General features: G+C 43.7%; 3 protein-coding genes across 3 annotated transcripts; 1 reads left to right on the top strand and 2 right to left on the bottom strand.

Annotated features, from left to right (window-relative positions):
* The first annotated feature begins 524 nt into the window (after positions 1-524).
* On the top strand, positions 525-4,260 carry LOC121971590 (ATP synthase subunit d, mitochondrial-like). Its single transcript, XM_042522924.1, has 5 exons — positions 525-782; positions 1,863-1,944; positions 3,520-3,584; positions 3,734-3,820; positions 3,908-4,260. The coding sequence occupies exons 1-5, from the start codon at positions 609-611 to the stop codon at positions 4,007-4,009; spliced, it is 510 nt and encodes a 169-aa protein (XP_042378858.1). The 5' UTR covers positions 525-608; the 3' UTR covers positions 4,010-4,260.
* A 7,227-nt stretch (positions 4,261-11,487) lies between these two features.
* Positions 11,488-12,641, bottom strand: LOC121972902 (vegetative cell wall protein gp1-like). The gene is made up of 2 exons (XM_042524519.1): positions 11,745-12,641; positions 11,488-11,676 (listed from the first exon to the last, which is right to left on the bottom strand). The coding sequence occupies exons 1-2, from the start codon at positions 12,639-12,641 to the stop codon at positions 11,488-11,490; spliced, it is 1,086 nt and encodes a 361-aa protein (XP_042380453.1).
* An 11,446-nt stretch (positions 12,642-24,087) lies between these two features.
* Positions 24,088-26,427, bottom strand: LOC121973758 (basic proline-rich protein-like). The gene has a single exon (XM_042525118.1). It carries the CDS (start codon positions 26,223-26,225, stop codon positions 24,750-24,752), a length of 1,476 nt encoding a protein of 491 aa, XP_042381052.1. The 5' UTR covers positions 26,226-26,427; the 3' UTR covers positions 24,088-24,749.
* Between the last annotated feature and the right edge of the window lie 756 nt (positions 26,428-27,183).

Genomic DNA, 27,183 nt, shown 5'->3' with positions numbered 1-27,183 from the left:
TCCCCAAATTCGTTGCAATATTAGGGACAAACTTGGCAACAAAAAATAATTTGTCATCGAATTCGTCCCCAAATTTGTTGCAAAAATAGAGACAAATTTGGCAAAAAAAAAATTATGTGAATTCGTCCCCAAATTCGTTGCTAAGTTTGCAAAAAAAAAAAAGTATTCGTTACAAATTTGTATGTTTTTTTACGACGAATTTGGGGACGAAAATTTTATTTGTCGCCAATTTTGTCCCCAAATTCGTTGTCAAATTTACAACAAACCATAATTCGTTCCGTCTTTTTTTTTTTTTTTTTTTTTAGTGTCATCAACCCTTTATTATTTAAATCATTGTACATATTTTATTTTATGATTTTTACTATTTATTCATCAAATAATTGTATATAGTTTTATGCAACCAATTGATTATAAAAAATATTTTACTATGATTTATTCATGCGACACATTAACAGATGTGGACTAGGGGTGGCCCATTTTCGACCGTCCGATCATGAGATAAAAAGGGTTTTTTTTTTTTTTGATGGGGTGCCATCGGTGTTATCAGAGAGGCCGCCGCCGAGTTTGGTTTGCTATCTCCATTCCAGACCTTGATCGATCGAGCGAGGATGAGCGGCAACGGAGCGAAGAAGGTGGCGGAGGTGGCCGTCAAGGCCTCCAAGTCGATCGATTGGGACGGGATGGCCAAGCTTCTCGTCTCCGATGAGGCGCGCAAGGAATTCTCTAACCTCCGCCGTGCCTTCGACGATGTCAACCACCAACTTCAGACCAAGTTCTCGTTGGTACGGATCCATCCCACTTGATGACAGATCTAGATCTAGGGTTTTCCACCTTCTCTCCGCGATGGTTATCTGCCATTATTCTTTTTACATCGTGATATGTTCTGTCATTGTATTTGCAAAAAGAAAGTTTATGTAATTGGTAACAGAGAGGCAATATACTGATTTAGCCACCAGCTCGCCACTGGTAAATTTGGTCTCCTCAACTCGAAAATATATTTCCATAGCATCTGATCTTCCATTCCACAATTATGTAATGGTGGAAGGAATTAACATGATGATGAGAACACAAGGCATATAGGGGTTGTACAAAAATTGCAAAGCACGCTTTGTATGATCTGTAGGGCCTTTGACCCGCATACAGAAAGGTCAAAAATGATTAATTGTAGTGTATCATGTATTAGGATTGAAGACGCCTATTTTTATGCTTTAGTGATCAGAAAAATACATGTATGCACAACCATGTTACTGGAATTCATGTACAGTACTGACGCAACTATTTTCTTGTTGGTTTTTAAAAGCTTATGAAGAAATGCACTTTGAACTTGAATGACTAGTAGAGATCTGGTTGACTCATCACCTGTGCATATGAGTGTACATGGTATCAATCCTTGTCATCTCGCAAAGAATCAGAGTTGGCCATGTATTTATGCATTTAGCACATGCTATAGTTTGTAAATGCAAGTTGTACAGTGTAAATACTTTTTTTCATGGAATTTGTCAATTACTCGAGAATGAAGTTGGCAGAATTCCTTCATGTACACATTAGTGTGAGCATTTAGCAATGTACAAACAAATTAACTATGCTTACATCATCTGTGTAATTATGTATCCTTGTCCTAAATAAAGTGAATAATATTAAATATGATCTCTCACTTATGTGGATGAAATTTTCTCTTTAATTTTTTTTTCCTCGAAGGCCTTCTTCGTATGAGAAATTACATAATCACCATTCTGGCTGTGTGTCTAGTTATAATAATATGACTTCTTTTTTTCCCCGTGTCTTGTATCCAGAGTGTTTTGTCTATTTACTATATCTTATGGGCGGTACCAATTCTATTTTTATTGTTTTGTGAACTATAGGAACCTGAACCTATTGACTGGGACTACTACAGAAAAAGAATTGGTTCTCGCCTGGTAGATCAGTATAAAGAGGCATATGATAGTAAGCCCGACTTTTGTGATTTTTTTTGGAAGTTTAAAACATGTGAAGGCTCTGTTAGTATTTCATGAACTATCTGAAACATGCTTGAAGGAATGCTCAAGTTGCACTCTCGAGATACGTTTTCTTTAAAATAATTGTTGTCCAGTTAACATGATATGCTCCTGAGTTAACATGTTATACGATCTTTTTGTATCTTGGCTTCAACCTTGAGATATCATTTCAAATTGTCCATTATGTTTATCAAAATATATGACCTGTAGTAGCTTCCCTTTTGAGTTGGTAACTTCATAAACATTTTTTTGTATCATGAATTTGTGAATAAGTAATTTATCATACACCCCATTTGCTAGTCATACAAATCTAATTAAGAAAGTCATAAGAGCACTGAAATTTTCCTGCAAAGCAACATCTCTTTCTCCTGCTGCCTCAACAAATAAGGAAGCCGCTACAGAATGAATTAAGTTTTAGATTCAGCAGAGAGCATCTTTACAGTTTAGAATGTTGCAAGATGTGAAAATGATTGTGACTAATAAGCTATCATGTTCTCTTCCCGACCCCTCTACACCTTCTCAAGCTCCTGTAATTAAATTTATGCAAAATCAGCATAGATATCGAGGTTCCTTTATAGTTAATCTCATGGGGTAATGTTAGAATCTGAAAAGTATCATCACCTCCCAGATTTATTAGACCCCTTGTCATCAATCAAGGCTTCTTTTGCCAACCAGGATAGGTGGCCCCTGCTGATCTGAGTGGAAGGGCAGAAGCTCGGCAGTATTTTCTTTTCCTACCAAATCTGTGTCGCTAGATATAGCATTTAGAGCGTAAAACATAGACAGAAATATATTATGCTTTCTGGCTTTCCATGGATACTAAAATAGTTAGTAAAGATACGCAGATTAATGGCCAGCACAAATGAATGTAGAATTAAGTCATTCCACCTCCTTCAATAACTTCTGGTTGTAACCTAAGTTCCTACATAACAAATGTTGCTCGGGTTGGTATTGCACAAGAGTGGACCTTTGATACGTTCACAATAAAAGGGAAATAAATTTTTGAGCTGAAGAATTATTATATGGAAGCACCTCTACATCTATATTACTACGCTCTTAAAGAAAATTACACCATGACTCTTGGTGGAGGAATACTCACTCATATCACTTTCTACTTACTCTTGTTCTCTTATCGAACACTTCTAAGAAAAGCATAATCATGTTCTATTATTTTTCAAATAGATTAGGACCTAGAAATAATGGTAGATTATAGAAGAATGTAATAGGTAGAATGCCTTAGAATTGTCTAGCTTTGAAGTTGAAATTGTGTTGTTATGCTGTTCTTAGCTATGGCTCTCATGTATTGAGGACTCTGCTGTCAGAATTGATGCCCATCTCTTCTTCCTCATTGAGTACAATGCATAATTGCTACAGCTTTGATGTAAGCCAATATGTAAATGGTACACATGCTGTCTTAATGAGATAGATGTACTTTTATTCTCTCATATGCTTTCTTATGTTTTTATTTCTTGCATATTTCTGCCCTTGATAAGCATTCGTGTTAACATATAGCTAATTTTTATAGGCATAGAGATCCCCAAGTTTGTTGACACTGTGACCCCAGAATACAAACCGAAGTTTGATGCTCTGGTGAGAGATTTCTTTGACACTCATTTTTTTGTTTTATCCTTCCATGAGCTGTGTGATTACTTGGGCTGAGTAGGGATAGCTGTGTGAAAGATGACAGCTTTTGATGTTTGTAACTGACTTAAGCGGCGGTCACATTTTCTATTCCGCAGCTAGTTGAGTTCAAAGAAGCAGAAAAGAAATCTCTGGAGAGATCAGCGCAGTTGGAGAAAGAAATTGCAGAAGTTCAGGAGACGAAAGTGAGAATGCACTTTTACAACCCTAACCACATCACATTGAATTTTTTCACTTGCTGTTTGTGATAAAATGCTTTTTGTGATGTTCAGAAAAAAATAGCCACTATGACAGCAGATGAATATTTTGAGAAGCATCCAGAGCTGAGGAAGCAGTTTGACGATGAAATTCGTAATGACAACTGGGGATATTAAGCATCCCACTTTTGCCTCGAGTAGCTTCTCGCATGGCGTGAGATTTCTAATAAGTTTGTGGTTTACCCCAACATTGAAATGACCCGAATTGAAGCTGATGTTTAATACTTTCATTGTTGCCAAAGTCGGATGGTATCTGTTATAATGCACTTCACCGGGTTGGATTGCCTCAGACCGGCATCTCTCTTTACATTTTCGCTAATAAATGTCCACCAGTTTTATTCTTGATGTATATAAGCAAATTTTCTCCAGGCTGATATGGTTACATTATTATTTTCGATATCGTTTATCTTTTCAATCTACCACATCTCATGATCACACGACCATCTAGATCACACAAATCCCGTAATATAATTGGCTTTTAAAAATATAAGCCAGTTAAATTAAGGGTAAGCCATTGGTTAAATTTGAACGGTTATTGAATTAATGGAATGTTTGTTTTTAACAGTTGATTAATTCGCAACTTGATCTGGCATTCCATACTGCAACAAGTCAAACAAAAGCCTGAGCACAAAAACTAAAGTCTAAAACAGCCGGCTACGGTCTACGATGACTAGTGCTAACTAACTATTAATTTCGTATTGCACTTATTAGCGTAGGGAAGACTTCTGAATCTTCAAGTGTTCAAAGTAGTACACGGAAAATAACACAGTTAATCAGCCTTCCTAGTGTATATATACACTTTCAAGGGAGCAGTTACAGAGCATCCCATCAGTTACGTTCTTCATATTTCACAGTAATCGTCTTGGAACATTAGTAAAAGACTCATGGCAGCCATTAGAATTTCATCTCTCATTCTAACCTATGCTTTGATCGGCCTGTTTCTTCACCCGTTGCTTTGTCAAGTATCTGCGACGACTCCGACCACGAAGCAAGTGCATGCTGCAACCAGTGACGGTGAGAATTTCTTTTAAGTTCTTGCTGGGAGTTCCACGTCGATCGATGGGCTTTGTTAGATTTGCTAAAACGTTGTCTTTGCTCAGGTAAAGCAGTTGATCAGAGCATAGCCTATGTGCTCATGCTTATAGCTCTTCTTGTCACTTATCTTCTTCATTAATACAATAGCTTGAGGAGTCGAGCTAGACCCGTATGGCTTCTGTATTCTTTTATTATCGCGAGAATTTATAATAATATTTATCAAATATAACAGCAATATTGAAACAATGGACTTGGTTATTTTTTTTCTCATCAATTTCATTATTGAAAGATAGTTGAAGTAAAAAAAGACAGCTCGATATACGAAATTTCATTATGCGAGGTCCTAGAAAAGGATCTATCGTATGTAGTCTTATCTTACTTTTTATAAGAGGCTGTTTTCAGGATTCGAACCCATGACAATTTGATTAAATATATATTGAAAGATAGTTGAAATGTTAAATATTAATTTGCCTCATCTATGCCCCTAATTGGGTATATTGAATTTCTTTTACTATACAAGACACTGATATCCTTCTAAGACTTGCATTACGATCAGGACGAGCAAAAATTTCATATTGGAAAGTGCAAAGGCTTCTCCTTATGGGAAAAAGACAAGTCTAGTTACATTTAATTCGGAAATTCAATTTTTTTTTTTATTTTTTTAATTTTGTTATAAAATTCAGAATTTGATTAAGCTGATTAAATTGAATCAAATTTTTTAAAAAATAAACTACTAATAATATACGTTATGATTAATTGATTACTCATCGAAATATTTTTGAAAGGACATCTATTGAGATTATAGGACTTTAAATATTTTTATTTTAAATGTCTCTTTCTCCTTCTATAGTCTAAATATCCCATAATCTTAATAGTTGCCCTTCTTTCATCTTATTGTTCTAAATCTTTTTCAAAATCAATTTGTTCCTTTCAAAAATTCCTACAGTCTCCTACATTATGAAAATACCAATACATTTGGCAAGCTCGTATGTCTTTCTTATAGGCATAAATATAATGTGTCAAGACTTGGGTTTATATTTTAGTAAATCATCTTAAAGTCGAATAGAATTGCATATCGAATAATCCTTGAGCTACGTATTTTATTCGGAAGAACATAATTTGTTTGTTTAACGGAAGATAACTTATACACAAAGGACGATCCTCCAAATCAGGTGCTCAAAATGCTACTCAATACTATTAGAGCAGTCATATTCACACAGGTGATCCAAAAATGTGATGCATTGGATCCATAAATTTTGATTAATATATGTATATTCTTAAATTAACATAATTAATAATAAGCGGGGATAGCTCAGTTGGGAGAACATCAGATTAAAGATCTGAAGATTGTGTTCGATCCACGCTCACCGCATTTTTTAATTAATTATCTTCATCTGTTTTTTTTTCTTCCTATATCATAGTTATCAAAATCCTTATTATCTTACTTTACTTAATTTGATTGAAATCTATCACTATCCAAGTTCATCATTATGATTTTTTTTTCTTTCTCCCTACTCTCCATAACAACACAATTAAAAGGAGAGAATTTTACGCCTTATTTCGTTATCAAGATCTATTCAATATGCTGCTCTCAAAATATTATATCCAAGCTACAAATAAAAAAAAAACTTCTATTCACTAAGTTGAGAAAGAAAGCCAAAATATTTAATAATTTTTATTATATTATAAAAATATAATAATGCTGTGTTTTTAAAATTATTTTATAAAAGTTAATTTAATTTAATTTAATTTTTTTAGATAAGACTATTTAAAAGATGGACAATAATTCTAGAAAGTCCAACTGTGAGTTCAGCTATGAGTGATGTATCTATTTTTCAAATTTATTCTAGTGGGTGATAAAAAGTTTCTATGGGAATGAGTTGATATTTAAAGCAGAGAGTATGTAGATTGCTTCAATCGTGCCGGCTTCCTCCATGGAGCAGCTAGCCGGAGCTAGGCCGACAAGTCATCCTTCACTGTAAATTGTCATATCTCAATATAATTTATTAAATGATGAACAACATATAATATATTCATCAAATATGTATTGTAAATATATATGATATACATGTTGATCCTGGGACGAATTGAAGGGACATTGAGGATGAACATATTTATCTTTTACCATCATCAAATATGTATCATATAAATAAAAGTAAATGAGCAATTGACATAATACGAATATATCATGTATAATTATAAATATAAAGATCAATAAATTACAATTCATTCAAGAAAGATACATCATATATGAGAGTAAATGGTTCACAATTCATCTGAAAAAGATGTATTATATATACATAGAGTGAACGACTCGCAATCCATTCAATATGAAATACATCATAAGTATGTACATATATATACATATATAGGGTAAAAGACTTGTAATTCATCTGAAAATGTCTCATATAAAAATAAGATGAATGACCCATAATCCATCTCGTGAGGTGCCTCACATAAAAATAAGATGAACATGATGGTGCAATCGACTTCTAGTCAAGGATAACAAGGTTGATCAAGCTTGAGTTGACTCAAGTTGGGGTTTCGATATTTGATCAATATGTAACTTGATCGAGACTTCAAGTATGTCACGGTTGATCAGATACTTGATAGTCGATCAATATGTTAAGTTGGTTGAGAGAAAAGTCAAGTAGTTCAAAGTTAATCGAATACTTGACAAGGTATGAAAAGTCCAATTGAGTTACGGTTGATCGAATACTTGGCAGTCAGAAGTCCAACATGGAATTGACATGAGATGGAAAGTCCAAGTGAGTCATGGTTAACCGTGATCGGAAGTCAAATAGGGAGTTGACAAGTAGGAAGTCTAAGTGGGTAGGGCTGTAAACAAGTCGAGCCGAGCGGAGTTTTGGGGTGTTCAAGCTTGTTTGATAAGGTAACTAAGCAGCGCTGAGCCAAGCTTAAAATGAACCAAGCTTTTGAAATGAGTATTCAAGCTTGGCTTGGTTTATTTTTTATGAGCTTGAGCTTGTTTGAAGCTTGATTTGAGCTTGGTTCGTTTAGATGTTATCAAACTCTTAATTCAAGTTTGGCTTGAGCTTGGTTCGAGCTTGGTTCATTTAGATGTTATCAATGTTAGAATGTATACTAAAAGTCTTGCTTTTTGTGTAAATATTTATTTTGAAATAAGAATCACATTGGTCAAATGTTTACATTTATATGCTAAATGTAGTTGTTCATTTAATTTATATTGAAGATAATATGGTGTGTGGTGTCACACAGAAGATCATGTTATAAGTTCCTTATAAATTATAAATAGTTGCTCACAACCAAGATGGAATGGGGCACACCATTGAAATGGTTGTAATGTAATTTGGTATTAGTTTATTTTGACTATAAAATTATACTAGTATACTCTGAGTGTATTGAGCAGGATCATTTAAGGTTGTTCTTTTTATACTGACTGTAAAAAAAGAACATGACCTCTGTTATTATGGAAGCACGTACTCTTAATCATGATATAATAACAAACACGTATACTTAATATTTATTTCTTTAAAGGGTGAGATTTAGTTCGTTAAATCAATAAGCCCTGTCAAGATTCATTTCCAGATCTGCAGACCGGGCTGCTCCTTTTTTCAAAGTGCTCAGGAAGCCCTCCAAGTTCCAATGGGATGAAGAATGTACCCGAGTCTTTGAGGAGCTGAAGAAGTACTTGGAGGCTCTGCCATCTTTATTCAAGCCAGTTGTGGGGGAACCATTATGGGTCTACTTATCTGCCACCCCTGAGGTCGTGGGGGCTGTGCTTGTTAAGGAACACGATAATGTACAACGACCAGTGTATTTCTTCAGTCATCTATTAAAAGGGGTCGAGTCTCGATACATGACCCTCGAGAAGTTGGTTTATGGATTGGTTCTTATGGCTCGGCGGCTAAGACCTTACTTCCTGGGACATCCTATCACAGTTCTGACCAATAGCACCATGGGAAGAGCCCTAACTAATGTAGAAGTTACAGGTCGGCTTATCAAATGAGCGACGGAGCTAGGAGAATATGACATGCAGTACCAGCCGCGCACAGCTATTAAGGCACAGGCCTTGGTAGATTTCTTAACAGAAATTCATCAGACCAACTCTGAAGAAACCTGGAAGGTCTATGTGGATAGGTTGACAACTCATCAAGGAAGCGGGGTCAGGGTCTTGTTGATATCTCCCCAAGGGGATATACTTCAGTTGGCTGTCCGGTTGAATTTTCGAGCAACTAACAATGAGACAGAATATGAGGCTTTGTTGGCAGAACTGTAGGCAGCTCGACATATAGGGGCTACCTGAGTAATCATTTACTCAAATTCCCAGCTAGTAACTCAGCAAGTGGCCGGTAACTTTGTGGTAAATTGTGATAAATTACAAGTATATCGGGAAGCATACGAGAAGATGAAGGAAGAATTTGCAGAAGTCATAGTAACTAAGATCCCCAGGGTAGCGAACGAGAAAGCAGATGAGCTATCAAATGGTCAGTTCCTTAACTACTTGGGTGTTGGACCGGTCAACGACGCAAACTTTCCTTATAGCTCAGATAGATTTGCAAAACAATAGAGAAGCAACTATTGATTGGCGGGCACCCATGATCAGCTATCTTAGGCAGGGTACCTTACCGGCTGACCCAGAGGAATCACGGCTAGTCAGGAAGCAAGCCCATACTTATGTCATGATCGGGGGTCAGCTATACAAGAGGTCCTTCTCTAGACCCTTACTCAAATGCCTGAGTATAGAGGAGGCGGACCAAGCCCTACGAGAAATATATCTGGGATGCTGTGGCAATCATGTAGGCGGTCGGACATTATCTCGCAAGGTACTCCTGGCCGGGTATTTCTGGCTTACTTTACAGAGGGATGCTCATAAGCTGGTAAATACCTGCCTGTCCTGCCAAAAATATCAAAATTTAACACATCGACCAACGGCTTTACTAAGAACATCTATAGTCTCGTGCCCTTTTGATCAATGGGGCATGGATATTATAGGACCATTTCCAATGGCCCCGGGTCAGAACGCTTCTTATTGGTAGCGGTGGATTATTTCTCTAAGTGGGTGGAAGCAGAGGCCCTAGCCAGGATCACAGAAGATGCGGTCATCCAGTTTCTATGGAAGAATATCCTTTGCAGGTTCGGCATTCCGCACAAATTGGCGTCAGACAATGGGAGGCAATTTCAAGAGCAAAAAATCCAAGCCTGGTGCAAGGGATTTGGCATAACACAAGTCTTCACTTCAGTGGCATACCCGCAAAGCAACGGCCAGACCGAGATGGTGAATCGAGAAATAGTACGAGGTCTGAAGGTTAAACTGGATCATGTGGGAGGTAACTAGGTGGAAGAGTTGTCAAGTATCCTATGGGCTTATCGTACAACACCTCGAGAAAGTACAGGTCTGACACCATTCCATCTAGTTTATGGGAACGAAGCGGTAGTACCCATAGAGATTGGAGTGCCATCAGTCAGGAGGACATTATATGATGAAGGAAATGCAGAGCGGCGATTGACTGAGCTGAAACTCATCAGTGAAACCCGAGAGAAGACAGCAGCCAGACTGGAGGCCTACAGACAAAGAATGAGACAAAATTATAACAAAAGAGTAATTCCTCGATTCTTTAGGGAAGGAGATCTGGTCTGAAAGCAGGTTAAGCCTGTGGGAGACGTGGCTAAGTTAGCACCACAGTGGGATGAGCCTTACAAAGTCATCAAGAAATTGTCATCCGGAGCTTATTATTTACAGGATAACCAGGGCAAGAAGTTAGATCGGCCTTGGAGTGCTAACTACCTGCGACCTTACCGAGTTTAGAGAATCATATAAAGAAGAAGAGGTCGGGCGGTCACGTGTTTGACAGACCGGGGTAACAGGCCGGGGCTGAAAGTAGACCAGAGTGCAGTAAGAGGATATGTTAGAGCAGAAATTGTATATCATAATATTTCTTTTGACAGACTAAGAAATTTTAGCAAAGCAAACCTCAAAGTGCAAATGGATGTGTAACAAGAAAAGTAATAAAGTACTTCACAGGAAATCGTTAAGTCACATTATGTACAGACAATCAGGGATGATCATTTGAAAGGAGCAAAGATATCATCCGGAATCTCTTTAAGGATCCGGTCATGATCTAAAAACTCAGCAGGAGGAGCTGATTTTAGTAGCCCTGTTCATAAAGTTGTCGCAGAGCCCCAACCACACCATAGATGACAGATGTGGAGAAACGTTGTCCTGCTTGTGTATAAAACTCTGGAGAACACAGGTACAGGTCGCGGCTCTGTTTGCAGCGATCATTCTCACCTTCCTTATAAACAGTCAAGGTTGTGGATACTCCTTCTGCAGTAGCCCGGGCCTGAGCCAGTTTAGTCTGGGCGGCCAGAAGTTCTGTCGCTTGAGATGCTAATTGGGTCGCCTGGGATTTTAATCTCTTGTCCTGCTCTTGTGCAAGGGTTTCTACGAAATACAGTTTTTGGGTTAATTGGTCAATGGCTCGCTGATGCACCAAAGCTTGTTGCTCCGAGCGCTGCTGGTGTATAATGTCAATCTGGCTTTTTTCTTCTTGAAGGCCTTTGAGCTTGTGGTTAGTCTACGCCAGGGATACTTCCAGATGGGTCTTCCTTCTGGTCAGGTCCTTTATTTCAGCTCTCAGGGCATAACTAGCCTGCGCAGGATCATTTAACTGCAGCTCCAATTCTGCTACCATGTCTCGCAACACCTTGCTCTGGTAATGAGTGGCATGAAAGGATTGATTTATTATCAGGGACTCTACACAAGCCTGGGACATAAAGGAAATATCTGATAAGAGCGAGGAGGATAATAGTTGCTGGGATCATCGAAGCTTACCTTGATATACAGCTCTGAGAATCTATCCATTTGGGCAGGTGGCGACAAGAGTTCCATCTGCTGCATACTTTCTTCCCATAAAGTGGCCAAACGACCTTTCATCGTGAGGAAGTTGGTGGGAACATCTTGCCGTGACCGTAACCCAGCCTCAGAAGGGGCAGTGGTCCGGTAATGGTGATGAGTAGGTGGTGGTGGCTGTGAAGGTCCAGCAGCTGAGCCGAAAGGAAGTGAAGGGGGCACATGAGAAGGCTCTGGAGGTGAGGTAGCTGGTGAAGGGCGATGTGAGGGGCCAGCTTCCGTACTCGGATGCTGTCGCGAGGTGGAAGGTTGAGCTAGCGGAGGCTCGGTCGGAGCCTTGGGCGGATCCGGAGGAGCATCCGCCTGGCTCGGGATAGGAGTAGTGGTTGCAACAGGAGGCGGAGGACGGGTTGCAACCGGAGGCGAAGGAGGAGAAACAGCGGAAGAGCCCGAGTCTTGGCTAGGATGGGGGGCCCTGCGGCGAAGTCTCTGAGCCAAAGGCTGGTCATCCGAATCAGAATCTTCGGAAGGCAATCGAACCCTGTGCCGAGAAGTAGAGGGGGCATCACGACTCGAGCGGTCATTGGCAGAACGTGCCAGATGAGCCGCCTGAGAGGCTTCTCTGAAGGCAGGGCTGACATAGGTTACATTGGTTGATCTACGACCGCGGCCACAACCAGAGCCAGAAGTCGGTCGGGAAGGATTAGTGGGTTGAAGAGGCGTCGAGGCGGATGGTCGGGCTGTAGGTGAGGGTCGTGGATGAACAGGAGCGCCAGGCCGGGATGTAGACGAAATCCTGGGACGAGTAAAGGAGGGAGATCGGGCAGTAGACGAGGCTCTGCGGGGAAGACGAGGTCGGGGATTTGCAGTGGTAGCCATACCGGCATGGGTCGAAGTCGAGTAGGGGAGCGATCTCCTTTCTAAAATAACTTGACCTCGCCACATTATTTCCATATTACTTATAGGAAGAGGCTGAACCTCTGAGGCACGGGTCAAAACATCAGCTGTACAAGACAGAGTGTGGGGTCAGCTATAGTAGGTAAAACAAAATGCATAAAGTCATACAAGAACCAAAAGAGAAGCTTACCCAGGGAGTGAGGCGTTTCAATAGTAAGGTAGCTCAGATGAAAATAGGACAACAAATCCTTAGACAATAAGCGCGTTAAGTTCAGTTGTCATCTTGCTAAGCGAGATGAAGCTTCTATATAGGAGGTATCAAGATGAAAATCTCCTAGTTGCGGGGTCGGGGGAAGCGACGATTGCCATTGCAGGGGTCATTCTACCTCATGGGGAAATCGAATGAAGAAGAACTTGCTCCTCCAGTTCATTACAGAAGGCTGTAGGGGTGAGAAAAAACAATCCGAAGGCGTGGATGGAAGCGGAACGAGCCTTCTTCCTGTTGCCGAAGGGTGAAGAAGCAGTGGAACAAATGGGCAGACCAGGATAGCTCGCATACGTCGCAAAGTACTACAAATCCACAGAGGAGCCTTATAGAATTTGGCGTTAGTTGTCCCAGGGGAATTTTGAAGTGACGGCACACGTCAAAAAAGAAGGGGTGAAGAGGAAGACGAAGGTCGGCTATAAACTGTCCTTTAAAGAAGGTGCAATATCCATTGGGAGGAGCAAAAAATTGGTGCACTCCGGTGGGGATGATCACATGTGTGTTATCCGCAACTCCGTAAGTATATCACAGATCATCCCGGTCTAGTTCGTCGAAAGTGGACGAGCCAGGAAAATACGTCGCCGCCAGAGAGGACAGAAGAGAGGAGGATGTCATGTGAAAAGAAACAAAAGGAGAAGAAATCAAGCAAGACGCTACCGAACCAAAATAGAGGTTTAAGCGCAGCGATGGATTAAGGAGGGAAAAAGAAGAAGTCGAGGAAAAGGTGGCAGGTAGAAGTGAGGGGGAAGTATTTATAGCCGCTGGGCAGAGGGACAATTTAGTTAGTTATCATCTACCGATCTACAACAATTGGCAGGAGCAAAGAGGGCCGATGGATCTTCTTTGAAAATAACGCCCAAGGGTATATTTGGAAAAGTGTCGACACAAAGTACGAGGAGATAGGTTTCGGGAAAAGATGTGACAGTTATAAGTGTCTTATGAACTCTTAACCCTCGCTTTCCCGCTCTAGTCTTAACTCTCGCTCTCTCGCTCTGCTATTATCCTGTACTGGATTAAGTTGGAAAAAGCAGACCGGGGTGTGTGGCTAAGTCTGGCCGGTCAGCAGGGAAAGGAGAGTGAAATAGGTCAGGGTAAGGAAGTGAGCCCCGACCGGGGTCATTTAACACTTGAACCAGAAGGTTGAAGTACACCTCCATATCGCCACGGTCTATACCGGTTGGGAAACATACAAGGTCGCTACGGTCCATATCGGTCGGCAAACATACAAGGTAATAAGAAACTAACTAGCTAAGGGGAGTTCAAAAACTAGCAGTCACGTCATAGCATATCATAAAAGAGTTAAGGGGTCTTATATAATAACTAGTTCTGACATACGAGAATCATAGACAATATTTTAGTTACATAGACACATCAAAATTCAGCATACATTGCCACATCAGAGTTCATCATCAGTAGGAGATGAGGGGAGGAGAAAAAGGTTGTCGTCATCATTAAAGGAAGGATATGACCCGGCCGGAAGCTCATTCATCAGGCGAGCAGTGTCCAAGAAGTTTTCTGAAGGGGTGGAGCGAAGCAGATCCTGCTCAAACATTCGACGAGCCTCGCCGGTCGCGCCGCAGCATAGCATAAGGTTCATCAAACCTCCTATCTTCCTCAAAAAGAAAGGAGATGAGACGTAGGATAACCTATACGCTCTCAGACGATCAGCTTCTCCTGCCTGATAATTTGCCATCTCTGCCCGGGCCTTCTCAACATCGGCTTGGGCCAAAGCCAAATCTTTTTGACTCTGGGAAGCATTCTCCTGAGCCTTCAAAAGATCGGTCTGTAGTGATTTGATTGTAGTTTGGCTGGCCTCCCAGCGACTTTGGATGACCTTCTCCCGGTCGGCACTGGAAGCTAGCTGACCCTGAACATCTATTAAACTTTTCTGAAGAGTCTCTTGGGTTTCTTGCAGACTCTTCAGATCGGAGGATAGGGTGGTCAACCGGGCGTCATTCTCATCCAATTCAACCACTAGCGATCGACGTCGCTCCCCCTCAGAAGCTAGTTTGGACTCGTTGGTCTTCAGAGATGCCTCCAAGGTCCTTATCTTCTCAAAAGTCGTGTGGGAGATGTTCCGGGCAGACTCTGCAGACTCCCCAATTAACCGAAGATACCCTGCCAGATCACCGGGCGTGGGGTTGAGTGGATCGCGGGGAGTAAGCGGCAGTTCCAATTCCTGAAGACGAGCCTTCAACACTTCATTCTCCCTCTGCAAGTTGGCAGCGTATTGAATTGCACTGAGGCTGGCAGAACAAGCCTGCATTAAACACAGAAGGAAGGATTATAAGAGATTTCAGAAGAGGAGCCCTGATAAAAGAAAACTCATAGAAACTATCTGGCGAGAAGCTTGGTCCATCCCTTCCATCGGCAGATTGTTCCAAAATTTTCGGTTGCCTAACCGCCAGGACGCGGCTAACTCGCCCTGCAGCTGAACCAGGCCAACAGTGGGAGGAACCTCTTCTGCAGCTTCTTCGGCGGCATCGGGCTCGGTGGAGGAAGGCAGGCGCCAAGAGGTGGTGAAGGCATACTTTTTGGGGGTTCTCCCCTGGGATCGAGAAATGGAGGCCGAAGCAGCTATTGGAAGCGAGGCGGATAAAGTTGCATAACTTCCGGATTGGTCAATTACAGGAAAAGGGATCTGCTTGGGAGAGAAGCCCTGGGAAGTAAGAGAGGCATGCTCGAGAGATAGATCCCGACCGGGTGTCGGTGCGGATATTCGGGGCGACGGGATGGGAACCTCTAGTCCCAGAGCAATCTCCCGGTCAGGAGTAACAGCCTTGGCCTCTGGAGATTGAGAGGCTGCGGATGAACGATGTCCAGAAGGAAGAGGTGGAGGAGATGCCTGAACCGCAGGAATAACCCTCTTCCTTTTGCGCTGAAGCCGTAGTCGTTTAGCGGGAGGGGGAGAAGCAGCTCGCTCTTCCTCGGCCTGCTCTAATGTGGCCAGGTCTTCCATTGAGGCATCATCTAAAGGAAGAGGTTGGGCGGCTTCCGCCCAGGTTGACGCCGGTGGGGCAGACTGGGAGGCAGAAGGGGCAGACTGTGAGCCAGAAGGGGCAGATTGTGAGGAAGCAGCCAAGCCCTGTTTAAGCTCCAAGCTCAGAGCTTTCAAAACGGCGAGAGATTGTTATTTTATATTTGAAGAATAGGCCCAGAGCATAGCAACCTCTGCAAAGTAAAAGAAAGATACCTCAGTTAGCGAAGAATTGCAAGGAGGAAAACAGGGTCTTACCTAACGGAGCCCCTATCTCTGCCTGAACTGGGCTGAGCCCGAAAGAATACAAAAAGCCTTCCAACAGTAATATAGACAAGCGAACGCTCACGCCTTGAAGTTTTTCTGAAGCGACGTCGCAGGAAGACTGATGTTGGTGCACAGGAAGATTGGAAGTTATGTCAGAGCGCCATTGGGTCGGCTCGACCAAGGGGTCAGGTAATCTGATAAAGAAGAAACGAGATTTTCACCCTTTGTTGGAAGAGGACATGTTAGAAAAGAACTTATAACTAGGCCTAGCCTGTACCATGAATACCCCTGGTTCAGAGCGTTTGAAGGAATAAAAATGATGAAATAACTGAACGGTCAAGGGGATTTGATATATGCGACATAGAATGACGGTGCCACATACAACTCTGAAGAAGTTGGGAGCAAATTGAGAGGAGCAGATACCAAAGTATTGGCTCAGGGAGGAGATGAACGGATGTATAGAAAAACGAAGGCCTCCTAAAAGTTGGTCTTTGAAAACAGTCATGAAGCCTTCAGGAGGGGTTGCGAGATATTCGCTGGGTGTGGGGACTCGAAGTTCGTAATCCTCGCTAAGTCTCAGGTTAGATCGGATCATGGACAGGTCATGATCATCTATATCAGAACTGTAACAAGAATACCAAAAGGAAGCCTTACCATCTGTCATTATCGAAGTAAGGAAGGTTGAAGAAGAAGTCAGTCGAAAGGGGAAAGAGCACCAGGCGGGAAGAGTCGAGAAGGGGAAAGGTTAAGGCACCAGGGATAGCAAAACAGCCAGGCAACGAAGGCAGTTGAAATGCTCAAGGCGACGACGGTGGACTGCCTTTAGGGCTTATAAAGTGGGGTTTCCTATGAAATATTGAAAGATGAGTCGAGTATATTTTTGGGTAAATCGCCCAATGCCGTCCGATCATGGAACGACATACTCTTGTGGGGAGTCGTGTACAAAAAGGAGTTAAATCGACGGCATCATACGGCGTAAGCAATAAAGGCGTGGGACAGGTATCACCCTCCTAGGAAGCGTATTAATGATAGACGTGATAAGGAAATCATGAGAGAAAGCGGGCGTACGGAAGCATCTGACATGCGATTTTCTCTGGAAGCGGCGAAGAAAATTGGAGGGAAATAAATTTAAATGTTGCAAGGGTACACGACGTCATTTTCCTGAGGGAAGAGTAAGATTTTAATATTTTTTTATCTTAAAATACGTCTGATACTGTATATCTCTTGACTGCAGACAGGGTCAAAGCGACCCCTTTAAGCAATCCCTGGTCGGGAACTCACCCTTGGTCGGGAACTTACCCCCGGTTGGGAACTCACCTCCAGGTCGACAACATCTGTTCCCGAACGGGCTTTCCTAAAAAGTCCCGGCCGGTTGTCCCATACTCTCGCCCCAATGCGAGTTATAAATGAGCATGACTCTCACGCCCAACGACCTTCCCAGTCGGTTGTCCCAGACTCTCGCCCCAGTGCGAGTTATAAGTGAGCATGACTCTCACGCCCAACGACTTTCTTGGTCGGTTGTTCCAGACTCTCTCCCCAGTGCGAGTTATAAGTGAGCATGGTTCTCATGCCCAACGACCTTCTCGGTCGATTGTCCCAGACTCTCGCCCCAGTGCGAGTTATAAGTGAGCATGTCTCTCACACCCAACGACTTTCCCGGTCGATTGTCCCAGACTCTCGCCCCAGTGCGAGTTATAAGTGAGCATGACTCTCACGCCCAACGACCTTCCCGGTCGGTTGTCCCAGACTCTTGCCCCAGTGCGAGTTATAAGTGAGCATGACTCTCACGCCCAACAACCTTCCCGATCGGTTGTCCCAGACTCTCGCCCTAGTGCGAGTTATAAGTGAGCATGACTCTCATGCCCAACGACCTTCTCGGTCGGTTGTCCCAGACTCTCGCCCCAGTGCGAGTTATAAGTGAGCATGACTCTCACACCCAACGACCTTCCCGATCAGTTTGTCCCAGACTCTCGCCCCAGTGGGAGTTATAAGTGAGCATGACTCTCATGCCCAACGACTTTCCTAGTCAATTGTCCCAGACTCTCGCCCCGGTGCGAGTTATAAGTGTGCATGACTCTCACGCCCAACGACCTGCCCTGTCGGTTGTCCCAGACTCTCGCCTCAGTTCGAGTTATAAGTGAGCATGTCTCTCACGCCCAACGACCTTCCCGGTCGGTTGTCCCAGACTCTCGCCCCAGTGCGAGTTATAAGTGAGCATGACTCTCACGCCCAACAACCTTCCCGGTCGATTGTCCCATACTCTCGCTCCAGTGCGAGTTATAAGTGAGCATGACTCTCACGCCCAACAATCTTCCCGGTCGGTAGTCCCAGACTCTCGCCCCAGTGTGAGTTATTAGTGAGCATGACTCTCACGCCCAATAACCTTCCCGGTCGGTAGTCCCAGACTCTCACCCCAGTGCGGGTTATAAGTGAGCATGACTCTCACGCCCAACGACCTTCCCGGTCGGTTGCCCCAGACTCTCGTCCCAGTGCGAGTTATAAATGAGTATGACTCTCACGCCCAACGACCTTCTCGGTCGGTTGTCCCAGACTCTCGCCCCAGTGCGAGTTATAAGTGAGCATGACTCTCACGCCCAACGACCTTCCCGGTCGCTTGTCCCAGACTCTCGCCCCAGTGCGAGTTATAAGTGAGCATGACTCTCACGCCCAACGACTTTCCCGATCGGTTGTCCCAGATTCTCGTCGGAGTGCGAGTTATAAGTGAGCATGACTCTCACGCCCAACGACCTTCCCGGTCGGTTGTCCCAGATTCTCGCCCCAGTGCGAGTTATAAGTGAGCATGACTCTCACGCCCAACGACCTTCCCGGTCGGTTGTCCCAGATTCTCGCCCCGATGCGACTTATAAGTGAGCATGACTCTCACACCCAACGACCTTCCTGGTCGGTTGCCCCAGACTCTCGCCCTAGTGCGAGTTATAAGTGAGCATGACTCTCACGCCCAACGAGCTTCCCGGTCGGTGCAGTGATTTTCTCGATCAGCACTCCTTATATTCGCCGAAGCAAAATACAACAAGTCAAGTTCTCGTGCCTGACTGGTTAGTAAGCCATATTTCCAGGGATTCTGCTAAATATGAAATTTCGCAGGCACATTCTCAAGCGTCTCAGTTGCTCCCGCCGGGGGATCATATGTTATGAGGTAAGAGGAAGGTGGGGTAAGCAAGTAATCTTTATTATTTTTATTAGAAATATCAAGAAAAATGCAGGTGCTTTATAGAAATATATCAACACCAGAACCAAAGGACAGGGGGCTATATCCTGAACGAAATCCAAGAAGCATGTTTTATTTCACTAACAAGAGGAATATTTTTAAGGATTTACATTGCTACCAGATCCAGAGGCTTGATCCTTCCTGGCCAGATGAGCTTGAGCTCTAGTTAGATCTTCCTTGATAAGATCGATAGCGCGCTTCAGTCGCTCAATAGTCTCATCTTTGATCCGTCCTTCCTCTTTCAAGAGAGCCACCTCGTCCTCATGTTTCATCTTCAAATAAATAATATAGTGAACTTGACTCTGAAAGTGCGATTGAGCTTTCAGCTTGAGAGCAATTTCGGCCCGGGTTCTGGATTTGGAGGCCAGCCAGAGGTTTTCCATTTCATGAGCAAGGGGCGCTTGAAGATCTTTGCTCGCTGTCATCTCCAGCAAGGCTTCCTCTTTCTGAGCTAATAGTTCCGTCAGATGGGCGATTTGCCGAAGCAAAGAAGCAGGTTCGCTAGATTCTGTTGCAGGTTTCATGGAGGCTCAATGCTCTATTGACAAGGGAATAACTTGAGGAAAAGACGGGAAAGGTATATTTAGACCTTTTATAAGGAAGGAGAAGGTGAAGGGATTTCCTCGGAACTTGAGTTGACGCTTGGAAACCAGTACAGCATTTATAGGAGAAGTATAGGATAAGAGTAGGCTCGGAAATTGAAGAATCAATATACACACAGAATAATCCCGTTTATCTCCTAGGACGGCGAGAAAGTCTGAAGAAGATAGACGGGAAACAGGCCGGCAGAGGACACGAGAACCAGGTCAGGTAACAAAGGGACTTGGGTCTAGTCAGTCGAACTAGAGCCTCCTTCAACTAGACTTGAGGGGGAGACTTGTGATACGGTGCATGATGGTGGGGTCAGTAAGATGATGTGGTTAGGGGTCAAGACCACAGAAAAGTCAGAAGTCAAGCTCACATGGAGGTCAGAAGTCTAGCCCCGGTGGAGGTCAGAAATCAAGCTTACGTGGAGGTCAGAAGTCTAGCCTCTGTGGAGGTCAAAAGTCAAGCTTGCATATCTACGGTCAAAGTCTCAACTTACGGGGCAGTCGAAGGAGAGGATTGCAAGTTAAACCAGATCCAGCTTCGATAGCAATCAAGAACTGGGCTCACAGGCCAGGTATAGTGGATAACTGGGCTCACAGGCCAGGTATGGCTAAGGACTGAGCCCACAGGCCAGGCAAAGGCTAGGAAAGGAAGGCCTCTGGCGCAGAACAGGTCTGGCGTACAGGTCGGGACGTACAAGCCATGAATAACAGTAAACATATGCAGATCGGAATACAGACCTGGAGTGCAGGTCGGAACGTACAAGTCATGGATAATAGTGGACAGAAGCAGGTCGGGATACATGCCTAGCGTACAGGTCGTAACGTGCAAGCCATGGATAACGGAGGACAGCGGGTTGGAATATAGACCTGATGTGCAGGTCGGGATGTGTTAGTCATGGATAATAGTAAACAGATGCGGGTCGGAATACAGACCTGACGTGCAGGTCGGGACGTACAAGTCATGGATAACAGTAAACAGATGCGGATCGGAATACAGACCTGGCGTGCAGGTCGAGACGTACAAGCCATGGATAACAGTAAATAGATGCAAGTCCGAATACAGACCTGACGTGCAAGTCGGGACGTACAAGCCATGGATAACAGTAAACAGATGCGGATCTGAATACAGACCTGGCGTGCAGGTCGGGACGTACAAGCCATGGATAACAGTAAATAGATGCAGGTCGGAATACAGACCTGGTATGCAGGTCGGGACGTACAAGTCATGGATAATAGTAAACAGATGCGGGTCGGAATACAGACCTAGCGTGCAGGTCGGGACGTACAAGCCATGGATAACAGGAAACAGATGCGGGTCAGAATACAGACCTGACGTGCAAGTTGGGACGTACAAGCCATGGATAACAGTAAACAGATGCGGATCGAAATACAGACCTGGCGTGCAGGTCTGGACGTAGAAGTCGTGGATAACAGTAAACAGATATGGGTCGGAATACAGACCTGGCGTGCAGGTCGGAACGTACAAGCCATTGATAACAATAGACAGAAGCAGGTCAGGATACAGGCCTGACGTACAGGTCGGGACATACGAACCATGGATAACAACATATAGAAGTAGGTCGAAGTACAACCCGCGGAATGCAGACCTAGCGTCCAGGCACTACAGGACAAACAAGCCAGGGAATCGTAACCGTCTGTCAGAGAATGTCAGAGAATAATTAGTGTGTCAGGGAATATGCTAACAGTCGGGGCTCATTACCCCTTTGGTTCTACCGCCGACTTATGAGGAGGTGCCGCGTGTCATTCATCGCCCGACAAAGCCTGACAGCCGACATTCCCTGACACCCGCCATACTCCAGAAACATTCAGTGCAGTATAAAAAGAAATGCTTTGTCTCTTATGCAGGTACGCTCACTCGTCATTTCTCACTAGTCTTTACTTTTCGTCCTTTCTCTGTGTTTTCTGTGGAAAAAGTACCTGACTTGAGCGTAGGAGGGTCTGACCTGGGGACTTTTCCCCTGGTTTCTGGTCTCTAACGATTCGTGGGCTCGTTTGAGTGTGCGCAGAGCCCTAGCGTCATCGTCCTGGTCATCATCCTTCGTCATCCGCCCGTGTGAGCCCTTCCGGAGGGTGCCAGGTAGATCGGACGTCGTAGCGACTTTCCGTCAACTTCTAGTACATCAAGGCCCGCCTTCATCCGACTCAGCTTCCGGACATGATCAACTATATTATTATAACAACTACAATTTTTTAGTTGATATCATAGTTATAACAGCTATAATTCTATAACTGCTATAATACAGATTTATTTTGTTCAATAACATTTATGTTATAACCGTTATGAAACTATAACTATTATAGCTACTTTAGCAGTTCAGAAATTGTAGCTTCTAGAACATTGTAGTTACAACACAGACTTATTCTATTCATATAATTGTCCGATCGATTTAGGATTTAATACGCTTGGCATGAGATATTAATACTAAATAGTATATTAGAGGACAATTATATCAATTTATAGGTGGCTGATGAGAGCACTCTGCTTGATAAAAAAAAATGAAAACAACCACTCATGTGATGATTCAAACAAAAAAAAAAAAAAGGAGCCCTTGTTTCAATAGTCGATGCATAATATACTAAATTTAATTAAAAATCTTAAGTTTTTCTGTATCTATTCATAAGCTTCTCCTTTAGTATATTAATTTCACTACTACACGAAGGATTAATCTCTATAAGATGAGTTAATACATGAATTAACACAAACAATAATTATCATTAAAGAATTAAATCTTAATTAAGTGATATAATTGTATGAAGGAGATTTAAGATGTGGATTGCAATTCAATAACCCGTTCTATTAACATCAATGGACTATTAATGAATTATGAGCTTTGTCTGGATGGTTCTTGTAGGATGAGCCAGGTATAAAAAGGAGGAAATCAAAATCATTGGGCATGATCTTACTGATTTGTTGACTTTTTTCTTCCTTGGACTTTTCATCATTGACTGAGATCCAGTTGTTGCCCACTCCTTTAGAAGATCATTTTTCCGAGAATTCATCCAGTGACAAGGAATAACGACTCCAGCGTTAGATTCAGGTCAGTCCTTCATATATCGATATGTAATGTAGCCTTATAATGGATGATAACTAGATCCGACTAATGCATCCTTTAGTTTCACTTTGATGTATAGAAAAGCTTTCGCTACATTCTATGATCCTATCACTGTTAAAATACCACTACATTTGAGCTAAATCTGTATACTTAAAAGAAAAAAAAATCCTTGATGCACATTGATGTTTGAGAAACTACATGTTTGAATATATTTTTTTTCTCCCTTTCTGTATTTGTTTTTTTTCCAAATAAAAAATGATGAATCAGATAACATCGAAACTGAGATAACCGATTCGATTTTACATAAATTTTTCACTGATCATTTGAATAAATCGAGGAAGTGCACATGGAGGTTCATATTGACAACCAACAATCTACTATCCAAACTATAGAGTTTGGATATATATATATTTTTTGTTTAATCTCCCTTTGTGTATTTGTTTTCTTTTCCCAAATAAATCAGTCATTTGGTTGTGAATCATTAACTATTATTCAAATAATAATGCAAATTTTTTATAGTAAATTAATTAAATTGTGCATACACAGGTAACTCATTTTCAATGTGTTGGATTTGTTGTCGGACTCAAATTCAATCATTTGGTGTTTGATGGCATCGGCATTGGACAATTCTTAAAAGCCATCGGTGAGATTGCTTGCGGTTTGACTCATCCCTCTATCAATCCATGATCTGGTATAGTATAGAGGGACCATCTTGCTCAATCACTATTCCAAGAGAGATTTAATCGATTCACCACATTTGAGGTCGTGGCTGCAATTCTATGGAAATGTCGAGCACAAGCAATCAGTGCCATAGGAGATGTTTGTCTCACTTTTACAGCCAATATTCGTCATTTATTATGCCAATCGACAAAGGCTGGTTACTATGAAAATTGTTTAGGTGCCTTAACAATCAAAGCAATTAGTGAGCAAATCATGAAAGCATCACTTGAAGAATTAGTAGGGCTCATTAGAGAAGAAGGTTTATCGACAAAGTTTAAACAGTGGGCTTCGGGAAACTGAGGTCACAAAGGCTCCCAAACTACGTACAGTGCGCCACACTCTCCCCACTCATGCCGCCACCGGCTCCCAGAGTTTGGGGCTGCTCAACCTCACCGCTGGCCCCATCGATCGCCATCACCTTCGTCTCCTCTCGATTCACAGCCCATCCATCATAGCTAAGGCAAACAGAAATTAAATTATTTGACTGCTCTTCTCTAACGTCCACCAGAAAGCAAATCCCATTAAACTCCATGAAAGGCATTGGTGGTGGAGCTAAATTAAAGTGGCATCCTTTCTTCTTTCCAGACTGCAAGCGGCTGTTGTCACAATCTCCAAATCCTCCTTCCCTTCTACTTTGCTTATTCCCAACACAAGTTGACCAAAGCAAATGCAGAGAAAGGGAGGAGCCATGAATGCGAGATTAAATGGTCTCACGGAAGATGCAAGAGGGAAGAAGATGCATTTAAGCTGCTAACTGCCACCAAAAAATGTAGCACTTGCTGTTTGGCGCGAGAACTTATATTTATGATCTGCCTTCTACGGCCTTCGCAGTTGCACCGGCCAATTTGTCTCTGCCATTGTCACTAGATGGGGAAGCAGGGAGCACTGATCCTTCTAATGGTTTTGGCTTGTGTTGTTGGTGGAAGTGGGAGAAGGGAAGGGAAGAAGATGAGGACGCCGCCTCTGGACTATGTGATCGCTTCTGGCGGGAGGTCTAGTGTTGCGTTGGATGGTGGGCAGAGTAGTGATTGTGCTCGTAAAACCCGACGTGGCAGCCATGCCGTAGTTGGTCGAGGTAGTGGAGTTGGCCGAGGTGGAGGCGTTGGGGGAGGAGGTGGAGCTGGCGGTGGCATCGGTCGAGGAGTTGGAGGTGGCGGTGGAATTGGAGGAGGAGGTGGAGCTGGTGGTGGCGGAGTTGGCGGTGACATTGGAAAAGGAGCAGGCGGAGGCCTGGGAGGAGGAGGTGGTGGCATTGGAGGTGGCGGTGGCTTTGGAGGAGGAGGTGGAGGTATTGGAGGAGGAGTTGGCGGTGGCGGTGGCAATGGAGGAGGTGGTGGAGTTGGCGGCGGCATTGGAAAAGGAGCAGGCGGAGGCCTGGGAGGAGGTGGAGCAAGCGGTGGCATTGGAGGAGGCGGTGGCTTTGGAGGAGGAGGAGGTATTGGAGGAGGAGTTGGCGGTGGAGGAGTTGGGGGTGGCGGTGGCTTTGGAGGAGGAGGTGGCGGTGGAGGAGTTGGGGGTGGCGGTGGTTTTGGAGGTGGCGGTGGCATTGGAGGAGGAGGTGGAGGTATTGGAGGAGGGGTTGGCGGAGGAGTCGGGGGCGGAGGTGGTGGTGGTATTGGTGGAGGCATAGGTAGCCCCGGTGGAGTTGGCGGAGGCATGGGAGGTGGTGGGGGCATGGGAGGAGGCGGTGGAGTTGGCGGAGGCATGGGAGGAGGTGGAGGCATGGGAGGAGGCGGTGGAGTTGGCGGTGGCGTTGGCGGAGGCATGGGAGGAGGCGGTGGAGTTGGCGGTGGCGGTGGCGTTGGCGGAGGCATGGGAGGTGGTGGAGGGATGGGAGGAGGCGGAGGGATGGGAGGAGGCGGTGGAGTTGGCGGTGGCGTTGGCGGAGGCATGGGAGGTGGTGGAGGGATGGGAGGAGGCGGTGGCGTTGGCGTTGGCGGAGGCATGGGAGGTGGTGGAGGGATGGGAGGAGGCGGTGGAGTTGGAGATGGCATGGGAGGAGGCGGTGGATTCGGAGGAGGTGGTGGAGTTAACGGCGGTGGCATGGGTGGAGGTGGTGGATTTGGCGACAGTGGCATGGGAGGTGGCATGGGAGGAGGTGGTGGATTTGGCGGCAGTGGCATGGGAGGAGGTGGTGGATTTGGCGGTGGCGGATTCGGAGGTGGAGGTGGAATTGGCGGTGGAATTGGAGGAGGTGGCGGTGTTGGAGGTGGCGGAGGCATTGGAGGAGGTGGAATCGGTGGAGCTACCGGTGGCGCTGGATTCGGAACCGCAGGCGGTGCTGGCGGAGGACTCGGCGGGATTGGTGGAGGAGGTGGAGGCATTGGTGTCGGGATCGGAGTTGGCGTCGCAGGCGGCGGTTTCGGCATGAGTGGCGGAGGTGGGATCGGTGTCAGCGTCGGTGGCGTTGGTGTTGGAGGTGGCGGCGGCGGCGGCGGCGGCATTGGCGATGGGTCGGGCGGAGGAGGAGCTGGTGCCGAAAGCGGCTCAAGCGGTGGTTTCGGAGGAAGTGATGGTATAGGTGGAGACGCAAGAGGTGGACTCGGCAAGAGAAGTCATCACAAAATAGGTGATGGCCGGAAAGCGAAGGCAATCGGTGGTAGTGGAGGCGGCAGAAATAACGAGGATTCCCCTTCTCCGCATCTGAACAACGGCCCATGATCGACCAAACAGTGTGCAATTATTAATGCAATGGATTAGATTAGGCTGGCTAACAATAAGATCAGTAATATCTCTCTCTCTCTCTATCTGCACTGCGAGAGTTAGATAATCTCATAATCCCACTATATATCCGTATAAAGGATAACTAAAGGACAAAATATTGATTTATCTTTCTCGGCCGGTGATACTGATAGCTTGGATTTGCTCCAATTAGATAATCCAACTATATATCTGTTATTGGTGGGTTAGCGCTTCTTAATTCCCACTTAATTGCTATGTTTTCTATTGATCTCTCGTTTAAATCAACTTGTAATGCATGAAGCATGCAGCAACCTAGTTTTGTGGTTGAATATAATCAGCGGACTGCTATTCTGAATTAGTATTTGAATTCACTTGTTGCAAATACGTTTCTGGAACTAGCAATCAATCACAGGTTCATCTTATGAATTTTAGCTCTCCATTGCCATCAAGCTTAGAGTTGTTGCTTCCACAATTCACTGTCTCAACACAAGTTAATTTCATTAATTTTATATCTTCTAATGTCTTATCTTAAAAAAAAAATTTACAAAGTTTATCTCGGATCACTCCATTGAATACAATCTTATCCTAGATTATAAGAAATTATTTTTGAAATTAGAATATGTAACCACATGTCTTATTTTAAACTTTTTTAAAATCATAAAATTCTCTTTTGAAAATTTTTACAATTTGTGCAATTGACATCTAGTTAAGGTTAACTAA

This window comes from Zingiber officinale, chromosome 4A (assembly GCF_018446385.1).
Source record: "Zingiber officinale cultivar Zhangliang chromosome 4A, Zo_v1.1, whole genome shotgun sequence".
NCBI classification, from domain to species: Eukaryota; Viridiplantae; Streptophyta; class Magnoliopsida; order Zingiberales; family Zingiberaceae; genus Zingiber; species Zingiber officinale.
The sequence above is the reverse complement of the archived record's forward strand: the minus strand, read 5'-3'. Positions and strand labels throughout refer to the sequence as shown.